We start from the raw sequence: 25,236 nt of genomic DNA on the forward strand, positions 1-25,236 counted from the left end.
CATGTCAATTGTCTTTGTCATCCATCATCCATAGAACTAATAAATATTAATATTTGCAGTTCGTGAATAGAGATTAGATGTGTCATTATTTATACTTACAAAACTATAAAATATTTGATTTTATCTCACCATGTGAAGCCTTAAAACAGACACATTCTACTTTTCATTAAATTTCGACTTTTTGTTGGTATCTCTAGTATTTTTTTTTACGAGATCTCTGCATTAAAGTTGATTCACGGGACGCACGGATAATGTCTTGAATAAATGACCATAAAGATTTTTTTTATGAAACTCGGTTCAAGAACTGCCACTATACTATTCGTTTTGGAAGAAATGAGATTCCCTAAAATAGGGATTATGCACGTCTCAGTTCAAAATATATTGATTTCAACAAGACATCACTTCCAATAAAGCCGTCAAAACTAAAAGTAAAAGTTAAAAAACTTCAATTTCTCCATAACACAAAATTAAAATTGCTGAATTTTTAGATCGGTCAATAAATGTACCCCTGGTGGTATCTGGTGGACAAATGGATCTTTTTTCTCCTACTATTTAGTAGCCGTAAGTAGTTTTTATTATCATTGATTATTCATCATGACTGAAACCGATTGTATTATTATTGATAACTAATTATGGTGATTTTCGGTGTTTTTTGAATGCTCTTAAGACAATCATTAAAATTCAAGGTCAAACCGAGTTTTAAGTGGAGGCCATTTTCAACTTTGAATATTTTGAAGAAAAACAGCTCAAACAAATTTCTTCACTATTTTCTGGGCACATCATCGATTATCTGAAATAATGAAAAAATACATGTGTTTTCCTATTGGAAATAGGACATCTTCTGATGCTCAGAATTTTTCGATAATTGTCCTCAATTACGCCACTTTAACGCGAAATTCAAATGTATTTTTATTAATGAGCATCATGCCAAGATGTGAATTTCTTAATTTTTTTTAGTTGTTGAAGACAGTGTTTCCTCTTCAGTCACATATTAATCTGTGCTTCAGTCCATATTAGGACGTCGTTATTGACGTTTAACTAGGTCAGTGCATGCCTGAAAATAAATAATTTTTCAAATGAATCTCGAGATTACTGCCATAATAAAAGTCAATACTAATTTATGAGAAAGAATATACCCACCCAAAGCTAATTTATGAAATAATATAGAGCCTTCGAAGAAGAGAAAAGTGAAGATCTAACCGATAGGAACTTAGAAGTAAAATTTATCAGCTGTCCGAAACTTACCGAAGGCACAGTGGCGTCGGTATTTAGAAGGGGGTTTATTATTTGAATGAATAAATATGTGTGATTTCGGAAGATATTATTATATATAGTTGAAAAAAAAACACTCCTTTCAGTTTACTAGCGAAAATTAGCAGTTATGTCTGAAAATCCTGTTTGTGCGTGAGCAGAAAAAATGGATTTAAAAGAGATACTGAAACAAAAACTTGAGAAAACAGGTAACAAATAGTCTTGCCTCCCATTTTCTATAAATTAATTATTTTTATTTTCATCAGCTTCACAAATCAGTTCAAGTGAAAATGAACAGATGGAAGAAAAATATTTCAAACAATATCTTGCAGAGTGGAAAGAAACAAAGGCACCTCCAGAACGAGGCATCCCGAAGTTCTTCAATAAACTCCCTAAAGAGAATGAACCCCTGCGGTCGAAACTGAGAGAAGAAAGTCGTTCTAACCTTCTTAAAAGAAGAAGTTCAGAGTTATTAGATAATAATGAACTGAAAGAGCTTTGGACACTTCTTGATCAAAATCAAAGTTTTTCGGAGGAACAGTTAATCACATATAGTGATTTCCAAAAAGTTGCTAATTCGGTGGGCCCCAAAGTCAAACCATATTTTACCCCTATTGTATTTGCAAAGCTCCAGCAAGGTGACCCACATGGAAGAGTGTCGATAATGTCACTCTTCAACTATGTTATGAGGAAAGTGTGGCTTGATCAGACTAGAATTGGTTTGTCCCTGTATGATGCCACTGGGCAAGGATATCTTACAGAAGCAGATTTGGAATCATACATTACTGAACTTCTACCTACTCTACCACAACTTGAAGGGCTTGAGAAGTCTTTCCATAGTTTTTACGTGTGCACAGCAGTGCGAAAATTTTTGTTTTTTCTTGATGTTGTTAGAGCTGGGAGAGTGAGAATTCTCGACATTCTAGCCTGTTCATTTCTTGACGACCTATTAGAACTTCGAGATGAAGAAGTGAGCAAAGAGTTACAAGAACAAAACTGGTTTAGTGCTCCTTCAGCACTCCGCATTTATGGACATTATTTGAACTTAGATAGAGATCATAACGGCATGTTAAGCAAGGCTGAATTAGCTGGTTATGGTTCAGGCACTTTAACCAAACCATTTTTAGATAGAGTATTTCAAACATGTTTAACCTATGGTGGTGAAATGGATTATAAAACTTATTTAGATTTAGTACTTGCCTTAGAGAACAGAAGCGAACCACAAGCTCTGGCCTATCTTTTCCGAATATTGGATATAAAAAATGGTGGTTATTTAGATTCATTCACACTGAATTATTTTTTCAGGTAAGGATGTTTATATATAAAGATATCTTTTAGAGATGTTGTGAATAGATCCTTTGTTTAATATGGTCTTCATTAATACAAATAACAGAAAAGTTCATAAGAAAAAAGGAAATTCAATAAGTATCAATAATCACTCTCAGTTAGTTGGAAAAGTATGGAAAGTTTTTTTTGATCATAAATTTTGGAAAAAAGTTGTCAGATAAGTTCTGTCAAGATTAAAACTTGAAAATGCAACAATCACTTTTCAAATTATGTGTTTGTTTGTTGAAAAACAAGAAATTTGCACAGTAAAGTACTTTCATTTTTGACAATGAAACAAAAAAAAAATTATTGAATTAAAATCGCATATAATATAAGCATTTGTATGATTTTTTATAAAAAATAATGTTTTATTATTTTATACCAATATTTCTACTTTATAAATTAATTTCAGTTTTGTCATTTTGAATGATGAACTTTCATCTCTTAAGATTAATAAAAACATGTTGGCCTTTTAGTTTCTTAATGTTTTCTTTCTATTTATTCTAAATGTTCAATAATTACAGTTATATTTTCGTCGTTTCATCATGCCATAATTTCACGGAGTCATTCATAATATATGATAAAATTTCACTTATGCTTAGTATACTTCTTTTCATCAAAGATGTGGTGAATTTCATCATAACCACTAGAGCAGCGTTTCCCAAACTGTTTTGCCTGGGGACCCACCTTCATGATGGATTTTTTTTGCGACCCACATATTAAATAATATTGAGTATAATTATTATTACTAATAATATTTTTGTTATTATTATCGTGAAAATTCACTATTGAGGAATAAACCTCTAAAAGAAAATGGTAAAGTTGATATAATTGAAGATAAAATACAGTACGAAAAAAGACTTTTAATTCAAAATCTGAACGCTAAACAAATACAAAAATTTTAAAAATGAGACTTATGTAATGAATGTGATATGTGTGATTGATGTCTTGTTTAGTTTATGGTTATTCGTGATCACTTAAATGAAATCAATAAAAACACTTTTGTCTAAATACCACTGGTAAATTTTATTTATACGACTGGTTTCGGGTTTGATAATGGGGTAGTATGCGTAGTTTTAAAGATCTAAGCATACATAGAAACAGACAGCGGGAAGTAACTTTGTTTTATTCTATGTAGTGACATATAAAATCAACTCGCTGTTTACTATATTCCAAGTTTCATATAAAAGTATTTTTCAGAGCAATTCAGGATCAGATGAAAGCTCATGGCGCAGAACCTGTATCTTTTCAAGACGTTAAAGATGAGTTGTTTGATATGGTGAGACCCAAAGATCCACAGAAGATAACCTTGGCTGATTTACTAGCTTGTGGTCAAGGCGACACATTTGTCAGTATCTTGATAGAATTTCATGGATTTTGGGCTTATGAGAATCGTGAGGCTTTGTCATCAGAACCTTCACAAGATTAATGTGATATTGTTTGAGATGTATATTTTTGTACTTTTTAAATAAATTTGTCTGTATAGTTCCTCTTCACGTTTTAATATTTCCCCATTTTTGGTTTTCCATTTCACCACCTTGATACAATTTTGTTGCTTTCGTTTTCTGAATAGAATTTATTCACACATCATGAAAAATATTAATATTTCTAGCAAAGCCGTATATATAGCACTAAACTATATCCACAACTGTCTTGGACACGTTTTTGAAAGGTGCATATTGCTTTGTGTCTTTAAAAAAAAACTCTATGAAATCTACTTGAACTATAAAATTAAAAAACTGATAATCAAAATAAAATAGTGTTATAAAATATAGTCAGTAACAAATTCTTATGTTACTAGTTGCACCGTATCCCTTGGATACAACTAACCGTAACAAAGTATCTCTTTAAAATCTGAAACATCACTAATCAAAAGATCTAACTCGATCAGAAAGAAAGTCGATCCCCAGCAAGCACATTGCAAAACTGTTGAGAACTATAAAAGTAATTTTACGAGAAAAATGTCGCAAGTGATATGTCTCACATAGTCTATACACCTTACATATGCCTTTGAATATCTCCAAGCTGATTCCAAATGTTATGTTGACTTAACAGAGTTATCGAAATGAAATGTCAATGCATAGTCGCTTCAAGACAAATGGGAAATGCTTTTGAGACTCCTTAATTCAAATTGATAATGCACCTGAATAAGAGTTCCAAAACAGTTCTCAAATAAAGATTTCGTTATCGAATCAAATGTTATTTTATAAATTGAAAGAGGTCTATTTTTAGGAGAGAATAATTTTTTGAAATTAATTGTTTTGGCTTTCTACTCCATCGTTATACAAAAAAATGTGAGAATCTTCCAAAGAAAGAAGGTAATTCATTTCAAAACGAACTCTCTAAAAAGATATGTAGATCATGCAAGGAAGTAACTTTCAGACACAAACTGGAAGGAAACACCATCTCGAAACAACTATTTTCTTATAAACATTGAATTACACGAAAGAAAAGATTATTTTGAAACAATTACTTTTATATAAACATTGAATGAGCCTTTTTCCTGAGAATAGTACAGCGAACGTGTCACGAGAGGCAACACTAGTAGTAGAGACAAACATAAACTATTCACATGTAAAACAGCGTTATTTAGGTAATATTAATTTATTATTTAAAAATATAAATCTGATATTAAAAATTATTTTGTGCTAGTATAATGTCAACAAAGCATTGCTGTTTTGCGAATTGTACGTCGGATAATCGATATCCCGAAGAAAACGTGTTTTTTATACCATTTATAAAACCTCATATTAACCCTGCGTACGACATGTGGACTTTTGTAACATTTGTAGACACATGGGGTGTGTTAGACCCCAATATGATTTTTCTATTAAAATTAACATTTTTTTGAATTGCAACATAGTTGTTATGAGAATTCTATACTGTAATATCTCTTTTTGCAAAAAAATAATTTTTGATTTACCAAAACGACCAATAAATCGTTATATTCCGTCTTTACCAAAACAATGGGTTCTTTTAATGGAAAAAATATAGATTTACTCGAAGAAGTCTTTTGCACATAAAACGACTAAATACATACCTATCAAATTGCTGTTTCAAACAGATAATAAAACATCATAAAATGGAAATAAAAAAAAATTATTGAAAATCATAAAAAATACAGGTCATCAACGTTTGCCATTTCTACGCAAGATTTGCAGTATATTTCTGCATGGTCCAGACATATGAATTTATTGCATTTGTTACAAATGTATTTTGTATTTCGATCACGGGCACGATGGCAATCTTGAAACCTTTCTTGACCATTTCGTTTGAGTCTTTTGGATGGAGGTTCCACAGTTTCGCCTTTGATCTTCGAAATCTGGATAGTTACTAACGATGCTAACATTATCGCTCGTTTCATCACCATCAGATTCGTCAATTTCATCATCACTTCCTATTTCATCCCATAAGGACTGAAGACGGGTCATTTCTCGCTCATAATCACGTATTTTTATCGAATAATTTGAAAAACTACTCGATTTGGTTTTCTTTGAATGCGCACAATTTTGGAACGTATAGAGACATGTGGGGGTTTCGTGCACCCCAGTCGCTTTATAACAGGTCTGATTCATACATACGTCAAACGACAACTGGTTTGAAATGTGAATATGAGAGTGGCTGACGAGTCATCCTAATTTCATCCAGGTTTGGAGACCAGCTCCCCTACCCTTTTGGCTGATCATTGGCCTTGAGAGGGGCCAATGGGTACACAACTGATAGATGACGGCATGAAGTCCTTAGACATCAGTGCCGCCCTTCACGGGATACCCCTACCTGGCTGGGGTGGGATGGATGAAAAAGTTATTCATCCTTTAACGGGGGACATGAGGGCCTCATTCGACAGAGTGTCGGGGCCTTCTATATCGGGAGGGGTCGTCTACAGCATAATCTGTGGCTTCCCTAACTAACGGGTTTTCGTGAGTTTCCGTTTTTTCGAAAACTCTCTCATTCCTCGACTGAATGGACTGCCGAATGGAAGGCAGCTGCAAATCTCTGCGGATGGCTTCATTCCGCACGAACCAAGGAGCATTCACAATCATCCTAATTAACTTATTCTGCAACCTTTCCAAAATGGAAATGTTGGACGGAGCCGCTTGTCCCCAGACGCCTGAAGCGTACATGATGACAGGCTTGAACATCGTGTTGTAGATCGTGATTTTGTTTTTAAGACTCATTCTGGATTTCCTGTTGATCAGAGGGTACAGACTGGCTATCCGACCCTCGATCTTGGATTTAACGTACATAATGTGCGGGTTCCAAGTGAGCCTACGGTCTATTAAAAGGCCGATGTACTTTACCCGCGTTTGCCAGTCAATCTCCCTTCCAGAGATTCTCACTTTTTTGGCCGGAGAAGATAGTAATCTTCCCATGGTTATCGCCTGAGTCTTTTCCGGGTTTACTCGGATCTTCCAATCGAGGTACCAGCGCTCGACGTCGTCCAATGCACGTTGCATATAGACGACGCCGAGCTCCAGCCCCATGGAAGACGAGAGTAGAGCCGTGTCATCGGCGTATTATGAGAGTGGAGCGGAAGCTACTAAATATATACGACGCTGGGGTGCCAATTTCGAAAAGTTATATGGAATTTTCTACGGCTGGGGTATGCACACCTCACGTGTCGGACGCAGGGTTAATGAGGTTAGATGTAAGAAATGGATACATGCTTCGAGGAGAGTGGATTTAACTGTGCAAAAAATAAATAAATATTAATATGTATGCTCTAAACATGAAATGAATAGTAAATTTTTCATAGTTAATAATTACCATTGATTAGAATGATATATAACCTCAATCATTAATTAAATTATATTCATTTATTATATTCAATTAAATTCATTTCATTACTATCTATATTTGATTCATATTTCACTCGGAAACTAATCTGAAATTCATAGTTATTTTAATTTTTTTTACAGTTTGAATCTACCGCTACTCTTTTACTAGAGTCTGTATATTAACCTGTCTATTAATAATAATAATAATCTTTATTCAGCAGCAGATACATCAATGAAAAGAGAGAACAAAAAAGAAATAAAAAAATAATAATATATACATATATAAATACATATATATATATATATATATATATATATATATATATATATATATATATATATATAGGAAAAGAAATATTTCAAAAATATTTTTAAAAATTCAAAAAACAAAAAAAAATATATATACATTCATATATATATACACCCATATACACATATATAACTAGAACACTAAAAAGTCTCAACCATATACAAGAGTTCCATATTCTAATCAGTAACCGTAAGTATTATCTAGAACAAAAACCATGCATGTTCAAAATAACAGAAAAAAAAGATATAAAAAAAATCATACATTTCAATCCAGTGGGAGAGAGAGAGAGAGAGAGAGAGAGAGAGAGAGAGAGAGAGAGAGAGAGAGACAGGAGTTTCAACTAGTAGGGGATTTTAAGGCTTGTCTAATATGTTTTCGAAATGTCATAATCTTCATATTTTTCAGTTCCTTCGGTATGACATTATATACTTTTGAAATATTATAAGAAAAGCTACGCTCAAACATAGAAGATTTATGGACGGGTAGAGTTATAGTTCCCTTGGAACGAATGTTCAAATTATGAACATCAGTACGAAATACGATTTTCTTATACAAGTAAGATGGTGCCTTGGTCTGAATAATTTTATGATATAAATGCAACAGTGTAGTTTTCTACGTAATTTCATACTCAACCATCCAACTTCTTTTAATCAATGGGTGATAGGCAGACGCCTACGAACACCATAAATGAATCGAAGGCAGTAGTTGTGTATCCTCTGTGCATTAGCTGCAGTGAGACAAGGACCATATACAGTATCGCAATGCGAGAACATTGAAAGCACGAGAGATTCGCAGAGCATTTTCTTGATTTTTGTTCAGCGAAGCACGATTCCCGTTTAGTATTTTGAGCTTCCAGATGCTTTTCCTAATGCATTCTGAGATATGTTTATCGAATCGCAGTGAGTAGTCCATCCAGAGACCTAAATTCTTCACAACATCGCAATATTCGATAGGAATATCATTAATTTTGATGGTAAGTTTACTTTCCTGAAAGAAAAGTCTATCGTTTTTCCTACCGAAAACCATTGCTTTGCATTTACTAGGGTTCAGCAAAAGACAATGATCTTTGGAAACTTTGTGTAATTCACTTTTTTCCAGTTACTTTTAAATTACCGCATGCAAGCCAACGTTTTAATGTTACAACATTGTTATCCTTTACAGTTGCAAATTTTAGTTTTGCTCCAGGAATATTTTCTTCTGTTAAAAACATTCTTTTTTAATTGTACTTTACCATATGTTTATATGAGGATTAGACAGTGTTTGTCCCTGCCGAACTACTAGCGCTGCTAGTGAGTGATTTTTCGTACTTCAGGAAAAAGGTTCATTTCATTCAATTCATTTCGTATCTGCGAACAGTGGAGTATGTGATTTTTACAATATTTATGTATACAAATATATAGATATATAATGGGATGACTTGTGCTAGTGCCTCTACCGTAAACAAAATGGCACAGATACGCAAGTTTGTTGGGTGAAAGGAGAAGGGAAGAAATGAATCAAGCAGTGTTACCTAGAAAAATTTGTTTTGAAGTTGGCTATGTTGAAGTATATATGCTTTTGAGCCTGATTTAAATTAACTGAGATTTTTACATTCTTTCAGTTCGTTTGGGAGGCTGTTGTATATTTTTGAGCCAAAATAAAGGATATTTCTTTGAGTGTGAGGTTTGCTGAATCTAGAAACTTTCAGTGTGAGGTCAGTGGTATAGCCTGTGGCTCTAGATTGGTGAGCATGTACTTAGTTAAGGTTTTTGTTTGAATGTCCAAATCAAGGATTGTAGGATATATAAATTGCAAATATTTAAAAGGTTTGTAGGATATATAAATTGCGAATATTTAAAAAATTCGCAAGTTTATACAATTCTGATGGAGAGAATCGTCCATTTTTCTTGTATATAATTTTGGGAATGGTATTTTGAATAATATATCAGCCCACATCAATCTGAGCAGCCCAATACCAGTGATCATGACGGTCCCCCCCCTCTAGCGTAATCAGAACATCTCTGAGTGCTGAATACCAAATAAGTGGCATGATAATCACCATTGTATAATTGATCACAGCTTGTCAAATCTAGGAAATTAATTGATCATTTTTACAATGTACGCATTCCCTGAGAGACAGAAGCTGATGGAAACTAGCTTGTAACTGAGCATTGTCACCATCTCATAAAGCGCACCCTGCCCGCTAGGGTCGTATCAAAATTTGGAAATATCTTCCTAAATTTAACAAGCTGTACATTTTAGGACTAGCAGTGGATAGATGGACCGTACTGTATGCATAATTCATGATAACAGATGATTAATGTTACAAAATATATAGTGCGGAGGTAAAAAGTGTCCACATATCTTAACTTCCGAACGGGCCGAGATATCATTCGGACAAAGTGTACTTTTTAGTAAAATAATAGTAATGCATAAATCCTCCTTAGTGAGAGAGAGAAAGAAGTCAATATATCCTAACACATGTTTCACTCAGTCTCATGCCCGTGGATAATGCCATCGCGCTCCTACCCACAGAGGTTTAAAATTGAATTTGGGGGATGATTGGCCCCTTGGATCGGTCTGTCTTCTTGTGAAAGGTTTTAAAATAGTTGTCTGATGTTACCATTAAAGTGCGCACCATATGGGAAACTTTTTTTCGAAAAGTTTCGGTACTTGTTTGTGCTTTAAATTTAACTTAAAATGAAAAGGTCTAGCCTATTACTCGTCCCCTTTGCTATGGAAATTCGACAACCCCCAATAAAAGTGTAATTTCATTTCTAGCAACAAGTTCCAGTACTAAACTTTATGTTTTTAACGACAAAAATAACGAATGTGCCATAAGAAGGGACAACCTCCCTCTTTACAGCCACAATGGTAGAATTTGGAAAAACCAACCAAGATGCATAATACCTACCAAGGCCGAACCAAGGCTTTTTAAAATCGAGCTGAGCTCAAGTAAAAGCTCGGCTGGAATACACTTCTACTTCTGGCTCGAGATTATAAACACAGTAAGGTGTAAAGTCTCTTAAGTAGGTATTATCATTATTAGGTATTTCAATTCTGTTGAGTACCTACCTGCTGTTTGGATTATTCGAGAACAAAATACCATTTCGGTATATCTCTGAAGACACCTGACAACTCAAATTCATTAAAAATATTTCGTGGTGTCGCGGAACCCGCAACTAAAAGAAGTAGATTTGCATTTAGTGGACTTAAATTCACTATGATACGCTCATGTCATTATTCTCATCTTTACTTTCACAAATTTGTTGGCGCCTAGCAAGACCTTGCGACTGCCAGCCCCGACCTTCACAACATCTTAGTAGGAATTCCAAAAATGCTCACCTAAAAACGCCACTTGTCGACCATCGGCTTTGGATTTATTTTTAAATTCAATTGACGCACAGAATGCCATATCGAAAATATGTTATACTCTTTTGTTGAAGACATTTATGTACCTACTTATGTTTTCTTACATATGATGAAAAGTTATTCAAAATACTAATCGTTTGTTCAAGAGTGGAGGCGCAATTACGAAATTGAGAGTTTATGTTCAATTTTTCATGACAAATCCTGCAAAAACGACATTATATTTAAAAAAATATATGTGAACGGCGATATGAATATTTACTAGAAAGTCAGTGTAACTTCATGAGTATAAGGAAGAAAAGGGGTATAACTATTTTGCAGGTCTTCAGGTCAGCAAATTGTTCTCAGTAGAAATTGCTCACGTAATCTTGTAGGAAAACAGAATTTCTTGCAGGTCGGGTCTGCCACACATGAATCTCGCCCAGGTTAATCATATTCGACAGAAAAATTATCCAACCCCCACCAAAAAGTTTCACAATTCCTAAAAAATTGGAAATACATTTTGCAGGTCGGCGGAAATTCTTCCAGGTCGGGTCTCTCAGACATGAATCTCAACAAGGTTGATCATTTTCGACTAAAAAAATTCAACCCCTACCCTTTGAGCATGGAAAAATTCCACATTCCTCATTAAATTGAAAATGAACCTTGCAGGTCGACGGAAATTCTTGCAGGTCGGGTCTCCCAGACATGAATCACGACCAGGCTAATAATTTTCGAATGGGAGACCCGACCTACAAGAATTTCCGCCGACCTGCAAAATGTATTTTCAATTTAAGAATTGTGAAACTTTTTGTGGGGGTTGGAAAATTTTTCTGTCGAAAATGATTAACCTAGTCAAGATTCATGTCTGGCAGACCCGACCTGCAAGGTTTATTTTCAATTCAATGAGGAGTATGGATTTTTTCCATATTCAAAGAGTGGGTTGAAATTTTTTTTGGCGAAAATGAACAACCTGATCAAGATTCATGTCTGGGAGACCCGACCTGCAAGGTTTATTTTCAATTAAATGACAAACGTGAAATTTTTCCATACTCAAAAGGTGGGGATTGAATTTTTTTTGTCGAAAATGATTAACCTGGTCGAGATTTATGTCTGGTAGACCCGACCTGCAAGAATTTCCATCGACCTACAAAATGTATTTCCAATTTTTTAAGAATTGTGAAATTATTAAATGGGGGTTGGGATTTTTTTCTGTCGAAAATGAATAATCCAGTCGAGAGCTGATATTGACATATTACTAACATAGGAATTGAAAATAAAAATTTTTAGTTTAAAAAATAACGATATATGCTATTAAAAATACAATGCAATATAGGTGCAGCTCCAATACAATGATAAAAAGCAGAAAACTACATACAAATACTATATTTATTAATATTATCTTACCAAGTATTATTCTCTCTAGCATTGTGGATGGATTTCAATAACTGTTTTTTAAAAATACTTAATGATGGACAAGATTTAATATCATTTGGTAATTTATTGTATGCATCAAACCCTTTGAAAAATAAAGAATTCATGGCACTTCTCCTATTCGTTCTGCATAAATGCAAATTAGTATGATTTCTTGTGGCATATTTGTGCACTTCTGAATTTAAACTAACAAATTCAGAAAAATATGAAGGTGATAAGTTATTCAGAATTTTATATATAAATGTCATAGTTAGGTAATAAAACCGTAAAGAAACTGGTAGCCACCGCAAAGTTTGTAACATAATTCCGATTTCAGTGAATCTATTCACTTTTAGAACAATTCGCATACCGCGATTTTGAAGTTTTTATAATTGAGATGTTTGATTTAGATTAAACAAGAAAATAATAGAAGCACAGTAATCAAAATGTGGTTGGATAATCGCATTGTACACAGTAATTTTAGACTGAGTGGATAAATTGCCAAAAACTCCTGCAAAGAAATATAGTTTTTCAGATATTTTTTTTACATATATAATCGAGATGATTGACAAAAAGTAATACATTATCTAACTGGAATCCAAGATATTTGATACATGATACAATTTCAATGTTTTCATTATCGATTTGTAGATTTATTTAATTTAAATCAAGGCTGTTCCATTTATATTTTGTTGTAATAATCATTTCTTTAGTTTTCATTTTATTCGGTTTTAATTTATTTGCCATGAGGTACTCATTTACATCCTTTAATGCGGCATTCATTTTATCAATAGCTATATCTAAGCTTGTATACCAATAGTGTATCATCTACAAATAAATTTATAAAATCAACATTTATAAACAAGTTTGTCATTTGAGTATAAGATATCCATAGATGTCATAGATATCGAGATCCATAACTGGCAGACCCGACCTGCAAGGTTTATTTTCAATTTAATGAGAAAGTGAAATTTTTCCATACTCAAAGGGTGGGGGTTGAATTTTTTTTGTCGAAAATGATCAACCTGGTCGAGATTTATGTCTGGTAGACCCGACCTGCAAGAATTTCCATCGACCTGCAAAATGTATTTCCAATTTTTTAAGAATTGTGAAATTATTAAGTGGGGGTTGGGATTTTTTATCTGTCGGAAATGAATAATCCAGTCGAGATCCATAACTGGCAGACCCGACCTGCAAAAATTTCTGCCGACCTGCCAAATTTATTTTCAATTTAATGAGAAATGTGGGATTTTTCCATACTCAAAGGGTGGGAGTTGGATTTTTTTTTTCTCGAAAATGATTAACCTGGTCCATATTCATGTCCGGCAGACCCGACCTGCAAGAATTTCTGCCGGCCTGCAAGGTTTATTTTCAATTTAATGAGGAATTTTTCCATACTCAAAGGGTGGTGTTTCGAAATTTTTTCTGTCGAAAATGAATAATCCAGTCTAGATCCATAACTGGCAGACCCGACCTGCAAAAATTTCCGCCGACCTGCAAAATTTATTTCCAATTTTTTTGAGAATTGTAAAGTTTTTGGGTGGGGGTTCAAAATTTTTTTTGTCGGAAATGATTAACCTGGTCGAGATTCATGTTTGAGAGACGCGACCTGCAAGAGTTTCTGTCCTCCTACAAGATTACGAGAGCAATGTCTACTGAGAACAATTTGCTGGCCTGCAGCAGACCTGCAAAATTGTTATACCCGAAGAAAAGCTATTTGGTGGTCCGTCAGTTCATCAAGCTATTTGGAATGGGGAGTATGCATTTGTTTAAGTTGGATGGATCTTTGGATTTGGGATAGTCATTTTAGTGAAGGGTGGCTTTGAGTACGTTTTGTTCCTTGGATCTATTGTGGCTGTCAGTGAGTCTGATAGAACTGTGTATGAGATAATTCAGAACGGAATTCAATTGGGAAGGATGATGATGGGAATTATCATTGACGTAACGGTTAGTATGGGTTGGTTTTCGGTGAATAATGTGTGAGATTTTTTTTTGGATTTTGTGATGAGAACGTCCAGGGGGACGTAGTTATTTTCTTTGTTATTTTCAACTTCCATTGTGAATTTTAGGTCGGAACGTGAGTCTTGATGTGGTTTAGGATCCCCAGGAATCGACATAACATTGGACGGCGGCGGAAGCTCTACAAAGGATGCTACTTTCTCTGAATTTATACAGGCGGATGTAACCAGATAGCCTAGATATTTGCGTGATCTCCTTCCGAAAGTTAGCAGCTTGGAGTCGGCGGAATACCTCTCGAAGGTTCTTGATGTTAGAGATATAGCGAGCCCTTTGAAGCATGTCCGATATGGCATTGATGAAGGGAAGAGGGTAGGCGCCTTTCAGGGAGACTGCGTTCACCTTCTGAAAGGCACTACAGAAGAGTGGGTTGTTATTTTTCTTGCGAACGATGACTACCGGGAAGCTCTGTGGGCTAGAAGATGGCTCTATTATTCCTTCCTCCAACATCCGTACCACTTCGGTGTTAAATATCTCTTGCATCCGGGGGTTCTGAAAGCAGTATCGTTGTTAGGTAATCTCGGAGTTTTGACAGGCAGATAGTTTGTTGAGCCAACGAAGTCACTCCTCGGATATACTCAAAAAGTCGCAGTTCAACCTCAAAGAATTCCTTGAGTCTATTTTCCTCCTCTACACTGCGGTGAGGGCAGGCGTAGGTGCCAGTGCACCAGTAGGGCTACAAAAGGCATGCTGGTCTCTTATCCGAATATCTCCAGTCCCAATGGAGGAAGAATCCTTGTCGGTGAAGTATATCCATGCATATCACGATATCGTAGGAAAGGCATTGGATGTTGCCAAACGTTTCAGTAAAATAGATTCCTCCGGTACTGATTTTGGCTTTGTATGATAAAGAAGAACGTCTACTACCAGGCCATTGAAGCTAAACGGATAGTTGCGGTCAGGTTGCAAATTTCCTGTAAGTCCAAAGTTCGCCACTGGTCACTCTCTCTGATATACGACTTAGCCGGTGGTCGGTTATCGGTTTAGCTGTCTGATACGGAAAATGATGCGTCACCTCGCGTGACGCATCAAGGTGCTGTACTGACAGGGTGCTGTACTGTCGCCTCGCGACAGTACAGCACCCTGTCAGTTTTCCGCCTCTAAACATGGGAATCCGCAAGACATGACTCCCTCTCTTTTGCAACGACAGCAAAACATTCGCGACATAGCCCATGGGAATGTCCGATCTGCCCGCAACGCCAGCATTCTAGGCCCGATGAGGCCTCTGGTTTTCTGTTGGACGTGCGTGGCGGTGGCGTTCCCCTAGGAAAGATATAGTGGTTGAGCGGTCGGCGACTTTCCTCGAGGGCTTGGGGCTTTGGTCACGGAAAGCGGTTTTCGGCACGTGTTGTAGAGTAGGCGAAATACTTCAACGATTCAAACTTCCGGACAATTGTCGAAAAGGAGACCACGTTGGTGAGGTCAGTTTACCAAATCTGTTGTCGGTACTCTGGACGCAGATTTCGGTACAACCACTTTAACTTCGGTGCCCGATTTATCCCACCATAGTGGCGTATCGAAGTCTGCAATACAGTGATATACAAGGTGGCAGATTCATTCGGTTGTTAGAATATTCGTCCAATAGCTGCTGCCAGGTCGTTGAGATACTTGACCGGAAAGTAAAAACTCCGGAAATTGGCAGCAACAATGATCTAGGTCTTTCACGATGCTCGGTTGTTCTGGAACCATAATTCCGGCATGCCTTCTAACAAATCCGGCATATTCGAGAGCAGTCGGCCCCGAGCCACATTCTGGGAGTCGCAGATCTCCTCCAGACGTTCTAAAAATGCGGCCGGATCTTCTTTTCCATCGAAGGATACTTTTCAATCTTGTACTCGAAGTGGCGTCGTCGATGACAAACTTCCAGTCGAAGATACAGCGGTAAACACAGTGGGCTATGGAACGGAAGGAGAGGCAGTAAAGGTCGGGGTTGCGTCTGTCTCATGGAGGAATATCGAATCACGCCCAACTACACACGTTCCTTACTTTCAGCTCTGACGACGAGGTGGTGTACGTCATCGCGAAACTTTCGCGGGTGCTATGGATAACGGTGGGTATTGCCAGAAATTATCAAGGAGGTTTCCATCATTCGCGGAACGTATCGAATTCCCGGCATTCTGCTGAATATTTTTCAGCAAGAACGATATTTTTATACACACCAAAATAAAAAGACTTTCTTTCGGTGCGTGTTTCGCTAATCAAGTTAGTACCACCTGGAGTTGACTAGTCATCTCTGCTGTGTCAAAAATGTTTCCAATATAATATGCTCTTGAGACTCATTGCCGACCTTTAGCAGTTTTTTTATGATTCCTCCACCGTTCGTTGACACATCCAAGATTATTCAACGCTTATTATTTGAATAGTACAAAACGTTGGCCATTTAAGAACCCCCACAACAAGTCTTCAATCTGTTGACGTTTCATAGATTGGGTTCATAGAGAAATCCTATAATAAATTGAATTTTATTTAGTTGAAAGTGAAAAGGACCAACAGTGAGAAACATCTGAAACCAATTCACACAAGTAACATATCTGAATTATAAGTCCAAAGCATCCAATGAAACATCGATAGATTGTGCATTCAGTCTTAACATTAAAAATAAAATCTTAACAAGAAATTGGCCGCATCAAAAAGACAGATCTTAGATATGATTACTCCAAAAACCTGGTAGACCACTACCAAGAAGATGAGCCTCAAAAGGAAAAAAAAAACGTTACAAGGACTATCCGCATGTCTAAGCATCAGAACGAATTTCACCTATTTAAGTATAGCATAAAAAGAGTACAATTGCAGTAAAGAGTAAATGCAGTATGTCCTACTACATCGGCGAAACCAAGAGGCTATTGGACAAGGAAATCTCCCAAATTAACATCAAGTCGTTCGAAACTAATACTTTTCATTGGTTTTAAAGGAAGTTCAAAGAAGATACACACATGAAAGTTAAATGTTTTCTTGCTGCATACAGTTCCGGTGTGAAAAGTCTAACTTATAAAATCCTCTGAGGAACACCTGTGGTTCACCTGAAAGGAAGTACAGGTTTTGTAATCTTGATGTACCTACTTATACACAGAGTTGAATGCATACCAGTAACACATAATATTTACTAGCATATTACAAGTCAATAAATGGATGTTCCTTAATTCGAGTATGATATTTGATTGTGGGCCTGAACACTTAATCAGATCTCTTCGTTGATTGTCAACTGTTGTTGGATACTTTTGAAATAATTACAAAAATGAGAATGGGCGGATCTTCTAATAAACCTATAGAAAGCCGTTCGAAAGAAACCTGCCAAATATACTTCACAATTATTTTCTATGAATGGGCCATTAACTAAACACTGTAAGTGAGTGCTCCATTCTGAACTAGCTTTAAAGCCACTTCAAAACTACAAAAAACGGTATTGATTATTATAATGAAATGCCTATTTTAAATAAAAAAGATTTTGACAAATTTATAAATAAACGGCATACCAGGTATCCATAAACTAGCGAACCGCGCGGGCTCCGCACGGGTGCATTGTTGATAATAAATTTACATATAAACGTGTTGGATCGCTGCTAATCGTAAAGTGCTATAGGGCGAAGCGCGGCCTTCTACGCGCTATTTATTGTCACGCGCCACCGGTCCCCCGGCCGGTACCGCCGCAATCTCTATGTCCCTGCATTTTAAATATGTAATATCCTCAAAAATATTCATTTGAATTACATGCTGTAAGGGGCCGTATTGATCTATATTAAATGTATTTAAGGTACTTGATTGGATAAGGATTAATGCTGTATTGCTTAAAATCGCTCCGTAAAAAAGTAAAGGATAAAAAATGGTTGTTATGGGTTATTTCTAAGAGATAGACACATACCATCACGGACTTTTTTGTAGACCTTTTTAAAATGTACAGAGTGGGCCAAATTGGACACTTTTAAAGGGAAACTCCAGTTTTCAAACTTGATAGATGAAAACTGATGGCTGTGTCTGAGGTTCAAATTTTATGACAAACTTAATGGTGAAAACCGCATATCGATGCAAATGAGATATCAATGGTTACTGATGGAAAACTATTTTTTAATGAGAGATCCTCTATATTCCTGCATAATTCAATATAGCTTAAAATCACGTCTCTAAAAATGTAGCACACTTGATGTTATGCTAGAGTCATCTTTGAAATACAGAGCTTTTAGATTCCTTGTATTCTTTGAAACGCACACATTGATAAAAATCTATAACCATCTCCTGAAAGCTATGGTTTTCAGGCATGACAATAAAAACAAAACTATTTAATTTACACCTTGAAATGCAATGAGGGCTAATTAATTGACTCGCTTATTCCATGAATTTGAAGATGGAGTAAAGATCATGTTTCTGTGAATTGCTCACGGATGCAAGATCCGGCTTTTGGCGCCATTAAAATGATCTCAGTCGTATATACACTGTTTGTTACATAATCGTTTTTCAACCGAATAGATTGAGAAACAGTTCGAGTTCGATATAGGCGGGGTTCAATGTTTGATATAAAAATTGATTATTTTTTTGGAGAAAATTCAATTTGTTTGCCGGATTTATGTGACGAAGATCCTGTTGATTTACTATATAAGGTTTATAATGAATTCAGTGGAATTCGATTCCAAAAACAATTATTTTTTAATGACCATTATAAAATTCTTTATGCTATGCAAAATCAATTTGTATTTAATATAATAGTTTGTGTCAGAGACAAAGTGTCATTCGTGACGTACATAAAATAGTACTTACCTATTTTTGTCCTACTGAAATCCTGAAAATACATTTATAATATTCATGAGATAATTCAAATTCGGTAATATGATTCTCCAAATAATTGGTATGTCGCAATTATGGGAGTAATCGAATCAAGGGCGGATCAAGATGGAAGAATGTAGTATATATTACGGTACTCATTTGAAATATATCGAATGTTGAAATGTAAGTATTTTTCCCAAACACCAAAACTGCAATACTCTCCTCGACACATGTTTCACCAGCCAAATTGGCGTCTTCAGGAGATGAACTACATTAATTGCTAACTCTAAAACTGGTCTCAATTCATATCTAATAGGATACCTACACTTCCACTTTCAGACACGCATCAATGATTTCGAGTAAAAAAAGACAAAGAAAGAAAGATTATCAATTGATTGAAAAATAAAGCAGTTTTATATCTGAAGGCAGGACGGTTGTGATATTGGAGTACTATAAGAGAACGGTCCCTATAATACATTACACACTCGAAGGGTGTCAAAACTTGATCGCCTGACCTTAAACAGGAGTCTACTGATTTCTAACCCTTCATTTCTTAAAATAATCAGTCTACCAATAATTCACAAATCGGGCCTACTTATAAAATCACCAAATGGCTAACCAAACACAATTTATTTATTTTGTATATAGGACTTAGGTCCTATATACAAAAGACATATTTGCGACTTTTGACACAAATACATCTGAGGTAGTGGAAGAATACCAGTATTTTTTTATATATTCCTGGTAACTAATACCATTGTCCTCAACACACGTATACACTTTGTTGTGACAGATACGATATTGAAAAAAATGTTATCAGGGACATAGCTGAAAGCAATGGGTATAGGTACTTTTAATATAGTAGATAATTTAATTAGGAAACGTAAACTTAGGGATAATCTTCGTAAATCTTCGACTTTTCGAGAAGACATCAATTCAAAGGTCATTGTCCTTCCATGTGAACCAAGATACGCTAACAAGAAAAGAAGTAAGCTGAGGCGGTATCAAACTCACTGCCACAACACAAGAGTCATTCACGAAAAGAATATAAAATAAATGGAGAAAGATAAAAAATTATGTAGCCAGCAAAAAAGTGATTTTGGCGTTTTTTGCCGAAAAGGCAAAAAAGTCACCATCATCACTATGGTCGTACTTACTTGTTCGATTGATGACCTTTTTATTTTGTAGAAATTCATATTGAATAAAAAAAAGCTTTTGTCTAATTTCTACTAAGTTAATTATTTGTTACGACCGGTTTCGGTTAAGACCATTTTCAAGTAACTACAATAACAAGTACTAAAATACTAAAAGTACTAAAATATATACTGATAAGGTCAGGTACCTCTAATAGGTACCTACCTGAGATAACCTAAATAATCAATACCATATTATTCGATTTTAAAGTCGACTATACCAGTTAACGAATATTATGATATTTAAAAAAAGTGTGTTATTGTTATTATTATTAATGAAACAGTAAAAATTCAACAACCAAATATATACAGAAAACGGGACATCTCCCTAAAATTTGCAGTTCTTTTCCGATTTCGAAGAACTTTATTTTGAATTGTAGAGTTCAAAAAACTATATTTTGTTGTGGTATACCAAATTTCATCGAAAAATATTCAATATTAATAATTCTGTGGTGGAATCAACATTCACATTGTATCATGATAGAATGTCAACTGCACAACTCTCAAATGTTTTTTTGAATCTTGGTGAATTGGCCGTGAAACACCGTTGGCGAGATAAAATTGAACGTGTGCGTCTTGTCGGAGATAATGCTCTTTCGGCAATAGAAGCTGCCAGAGAATTTCATAACAGACATCCTGATAAACTTCCGGTGAGCAGCAGTACTGTGAACTGTATAAATTATGTTTTTAACGAAACAGGTTGTGTGCGAATATTGCAATATTTTCGTAATAATCCTCATTCAGGCTTGCGAACGTCTAGTTTGAATTCAAATATCCCTAGAAAAATATCAGGAGATGCCTTGTAAAAAATGAAATTAAACCATTCAAGCCAAACATTTTACAATGTCTGGAACCAGGAGATGAAGAAAGAAGATTAGAATTCTGTAGGGTCAAGGAAAATATTTGAATGATGTAAACTTCTTCAAAACAATTTCGTTTAGTGATAAACCTTCATATCTACCAGTACCAAATGGAGTACTGTGTACTCCAGTACCAAAATTCAAGGAACTAGTCTACGGATGATCCTAATTGGGTTATAAACGCAAAAAGGCAATATTTCCATAAAATGAATGTGTGGTGTGAAATAATGTAATCTGTTCTTTTTTCTTCGGAAGTAATCTGAATGGAATTATATTTTTAGACTTTTTGAAAAATGAGTTTTGTACATGATGCAGTTATTGTAAGAGAATGGCTGAATAATAATTATAGAAATCGATGTATAGGTTGAAATAATCCTTACATTGAGTGGCGGCCAAGATCACCGGACCTGACACCGCTAGATGTTTTTCTTTGGGGTACTGTGAAGCAAAAAGTTTACAAATCCAGACCGCAGTCAGTAGAAGAACTACGCATCAGAATATCTGCAGCTTGTGCAGAAATTACAACAAAACAACTGAGAAAAGTTATATTGAATTTCAGAAGGAGGTATGACAAGTGCATTGCAATGAATGGCGGATTGGTTAAAACAACAAAAATTTGATGAACGTTCATTCCTGTTTCTGTCTACAATAATTTGTTGAATATTATTTTTCAATTGTGTAATTTGTCCAATGATTAATTGATCAGAATGAATATGTTGATTCGTTTATGTAATTTGCCACAGTTATCAACGATAACTTGATGTTTATGTTACTTTTCATCAGATACTTGAATTAAGTCGTAATTAAAATTTCTTTGATTCGGCCACGGAATCATTAATATTGAATATCTTTTGATGAAGTTTGGTATACCACCATTTGGGAGGGTGTCCAGTCCAATAGTGATTTTAAATTTTTACTAATAGAATCGCTATAACGATTTCTTGTATTTTAACCTGTAAAAATATTCGCAGCAGGCCTTGGTTTTGTAGAAAGAAAATTATATTTGATCCCAAAGTACAGTTTTTTGAGCTCTACAATTCAAAATAAAGTTCTTCGGAATCGGAGGAAAGATGCAAATTTTAGGGAGGTGTCCCGCTTTCAAATGGGTCACACTATAGATTTCTGAAAAAATTAATATACAGCGAAGAGATTAACAGAATCTTAAAAAAGAAACTGCAGATGAGTAGTATTCGCTAATAAAGGTGATGTTTAGAATTATATTGCATTAGTAATACTTTTAGAGTGTGGCAATAACAGATATGTGATGAGCATGCCGATCAGAAGGGGGTGACAAATGTAGATGATAGAAATACATTACTAGCTCTCAGACTTATTGGTACGAACCCCAAGAAAACGTATCACAGTGAGTGCATTGCATTGCGCCTTGAAAACATCCAGCTTAAGAAGTTTTCCATAAGCAGGGGGGGTGGAAGTCATCTTCGGGTGCAGAATTCCACGTTCAAGGCACATTTGCTATAATAATCGCAGTGTCAAAGCTTATACTGAAAAGTGATACAACTGCTGGCAGTGCATCAAACTCAGTAAAATTATTGCAAGAAACATCCAGTTCACTGGCCGAAATTGACGTTTCCGGCAACGTCATGAAATTTTCATGAACACCAAAGAGCAAGAATAAGGTTAGGTTAACTTAGATTCACTGCAATCTGTACAGATTTATTGTAGATCACACCTATTCAAACTCAGGCAAATAAATTCAGTTTCTTGACGAAGTCGATTAGCTAATTTTTTGAGTGATCTTACAGGTCAGATGGGAGAGTGAAACTACCATACTTTGTGCATGCCCCAGCGGGGCAATTGACAATAAACAATTCTGTATGCTGTCTATCTATTGTCTCTCCCCATAAAGATGTGGAGAGAAAATAGGTATAGAATGATTTCTATGGCCACTGACGGTATTATACTGATGGCACCAGGCGTAGTAAGACAAACTTGTTTCTGTATTCCAGGAAGCCATTTGCTGGAAAGCTTTTGGCCACCAGGTGACTGCTCCATACGTAATAATTTGTCTGACAACCATCACATATACAGGGCGTTCCAACAAAAACTTAACCTCCCCTGTAAGTCAGAAACGGACATGTAATTGAAAATTTCAAAGAACACGTCAATTTTTATTTCTAGGGGGACTAATTCTGATATGGAAATCATACCCGAAACTTCACCACCTTGCGGTTAGCAACTACCCCCCCTATTTTTTCAATGGCATGGGGGTCGAGTGATACATTATTTGAAAAGTATTTTGTCCCTCTATTACCTCTGTAATTTTTTTCGAAATTGAATCATTCGTTATTGAGAAATTAAATGTTGAACGTTTTATTTAAAAAAAACTAGAAAATTCGCTGTCGTTCATTTCAATGAGAAAATCAACAACAAATAATAACATTGGAAACAGAATCAACGGATAAATTGTTCGAAATGACCTCCACCTAGTTCCATACAATAAAACAGTGTACTCTCGAATGCGTTCCGTACATTATTCAGGATATCCGGAGTCAGTAATCAGCATTCCCGAACAATTCTCTGTCGCAAGTCTTCTAGATTTGTAGGCTTATTAGAGTACATTTTCGACTTCAGGTGTCCCCACAGAAAGAAGTCCATCGGTGTGAGATCTGATGATCTAGCTGGCCATTCCACTGGACCCCTTCTGCCGATCCAACGCATTGGAAAACGTTCTTTCAAAAACTGTCTCACCGAATGTGTTTCCATCACCAAATAAATATTCACATCGATCCAGTAACAACAATTATGTCTATTCACTTCACTATTCAACATGAAAGAACTTTCGTCTGAAAAACATATGTATTGTGTGATAGGTTTGGGTTGTTGGTCAATTTCTCGCTGAACACCTCACAAAACTGAAGTCGACGATCAGGATCATCTTCGTTTAATTCCTGAAAAAGCCTTATTTTGAAAAGATGGAATTTGTAGGCTTTCAAAATCCGAAAAACACTAGTAGCTGATACACCAGACGCTCTAGCTACTTGTCTGATAGATTGTCGATTATACATTTGTACATGTCCTAAAACTGCAACTTCAACTCCGTCATTTCTGACAGGATGGGATACTTAATGTTTTCTGTTGTGAACAGAACCTGAAATTCGAAACTTATCCATTAACTGTTTAACGTATTGATGGCCCACGTTGTGGTCTGGATGATTGCAGCAGCTTCAGCACATTCATTATTTCGATAATAGGTTGCAACAATTTCTATTCTTTCTTCAGTAGAATGAACCATGTTGGAACACAGTGAACAAAGATGACTGAATAATAATTCGTGAAGAAGTGACAGTGGCCAACTATCTACTTTTTGTTTTCCGACAACTAGATTCAACAAAAACTACCAGTGCAGAAAAAACTAACAGTGTCGTCTATTTCAAAACGTTTACTACTAATTAAATGAAATTCTACAAATTTAGAAGACCTGCGACAGAGAATTGTTCGGGAATGCCGATTTCAGACTCCGGATATCTTCAATAATGTACCTAAGGAATGCTTTCGAAAGTAGACTGTATTATTGTATGGAACTAGATGGAGGTCATTTTGAACACTTTATCCGTTGATTGTGTTGCCATTGATATTACTTTTGCTGATTTGCTCATTAAAATGAATGACAGCGAATTTTCTGTTTTTTCTTAAATAAAACGTTCAACATTTGATTTCTCAATTATTAGTCAGCGAACAACAAAATGTCACTCCACCTAGTGGACGAGGTACTAACCAAGTGCATATCCGTAATTTGCCCGATTCCTCTGAATAAGGAAGAAAAACTTTCTCATTAGTCAGTGGGCTATGCTTGAAGACTAGCAGTAAAAAAATCTAAATAAATGAGGGATTTTCACATAGACTGGCTTGAACGTTTAAAGTTCATTTCTTTAGATTTGTTTACTGCCAGTCTTCAAGCATAGCCCACTGACTAATAAGAAAGTTTTTCTTCCTTATTCAGAGGAATCGGGCAAATTACGGATATGCACTAGGTTAGTACCTCGTCC

The 25,236-nt window shown here is 35.5% G+C and overlaps 1 protein-coding gene and 1 long non-coding RNA gene across 5 annotated transcripts; both read left to right on the forward strand.

Moving 5' to 3' along the window:
• The first annotated feature begins 294 nt into the window (after window positions 1-294).
• On the forward strand, window positions 295-4,065 carry LOC111506957 (serine/threonine-protein phosphatase 2A regulatory subunit B'' subunit gamma). 4 transcript variants are annotated; one of them, XM_074180700.1, is made up of 5 exons: window positions 295-428; window positions 489-561; window positions 1,359-1,460; window positions 1,518-2,556; window positions 3,778-4,065. In XM_074180700.1, exons 3-5 carry the CDS (start codon window positions 1,418-1,420, stop codon window positions 4,004-4,006), a joined length of 1,311 nt encoding a protein of 436 aa, XP_074036801.1. In that variant the 5' UTR covers window positions 295-428; window positions 489-561; window positions 1,359-1,417; the 3' UTR covers window positions 4,007-4,065. The 4 variants fall into 4 exon arrangements, with proteins under 4 accessions (XP_074036801.1, XP_074036799.1, XP_074036800.1 ...); XM_074180698.1 differs by having other exon boundaries at window positions 296-428; window positions 958-1,460; XM_074180699.1 differs by having other exon boundaries at window positions 307-434; window positions 958-1,460.
• Window positions 4,066-7,107: 3,042 nt separating this feature from the next.
• On the forward strand, window positions 7,108-9,320 carry LOC111506955 (uncharacterized). The gene is made up of 2 exons (XR_012466903.1): window positions 7,108-7,218; window positions 9,066-9,320. It is a non-coding gene; the product is annotated as an uncharacterized lncRNA (long non-coding RNA).
• The last annotated feature ends 15,916 nt before the right edge of the window (window positions 9,321-25,236 follow it).

The sequence above is a fragment of the Leptinotarsa decemlineata genome, unplaced genomic scaffold (genome assembly GCF_025532065.1).
Source record: "Leptinotarsa decemlineata unplaced genomic scaffold, Ldec_3_MD MMD2_tig00026299_RagTag_RagTag, whole genome shotgun sequence".
Lineage (NCBI taxonomy): Eukaryota > Metazoa > Arthropoda > Insecta > Coleoptera > Chrysomelidae > Leptinotarsa > Leptinotarsa decemlineata.

What these genes read in the sequence shown, in the direction of transcription:
- LOC111506957 (XM_074180700.1), top strand. Translation starts at nt 1,418, where the DNA reads ATGGATTTAAAAGAGATACTGAAACAAAAACTTGAGAAAACAG. An exon ending in ACAAAAACTTGAGAAAACAG is followed by an intron (nt 1,461 to 1,517) that starts GTAACAAATAGT and finishes TATTTTCATCAG; the next exon opens with CTTCACAAATCAGTTCAAGT. An exon ending in ACACTGAATTATTTTTTCAG is followed by an intron (nt 2,557 to 3,777) that starts GTAAGGATGTTT and finishes AGTATTTTTCAG; the next exon opens with AGCAATTCAGGATCAGATGA.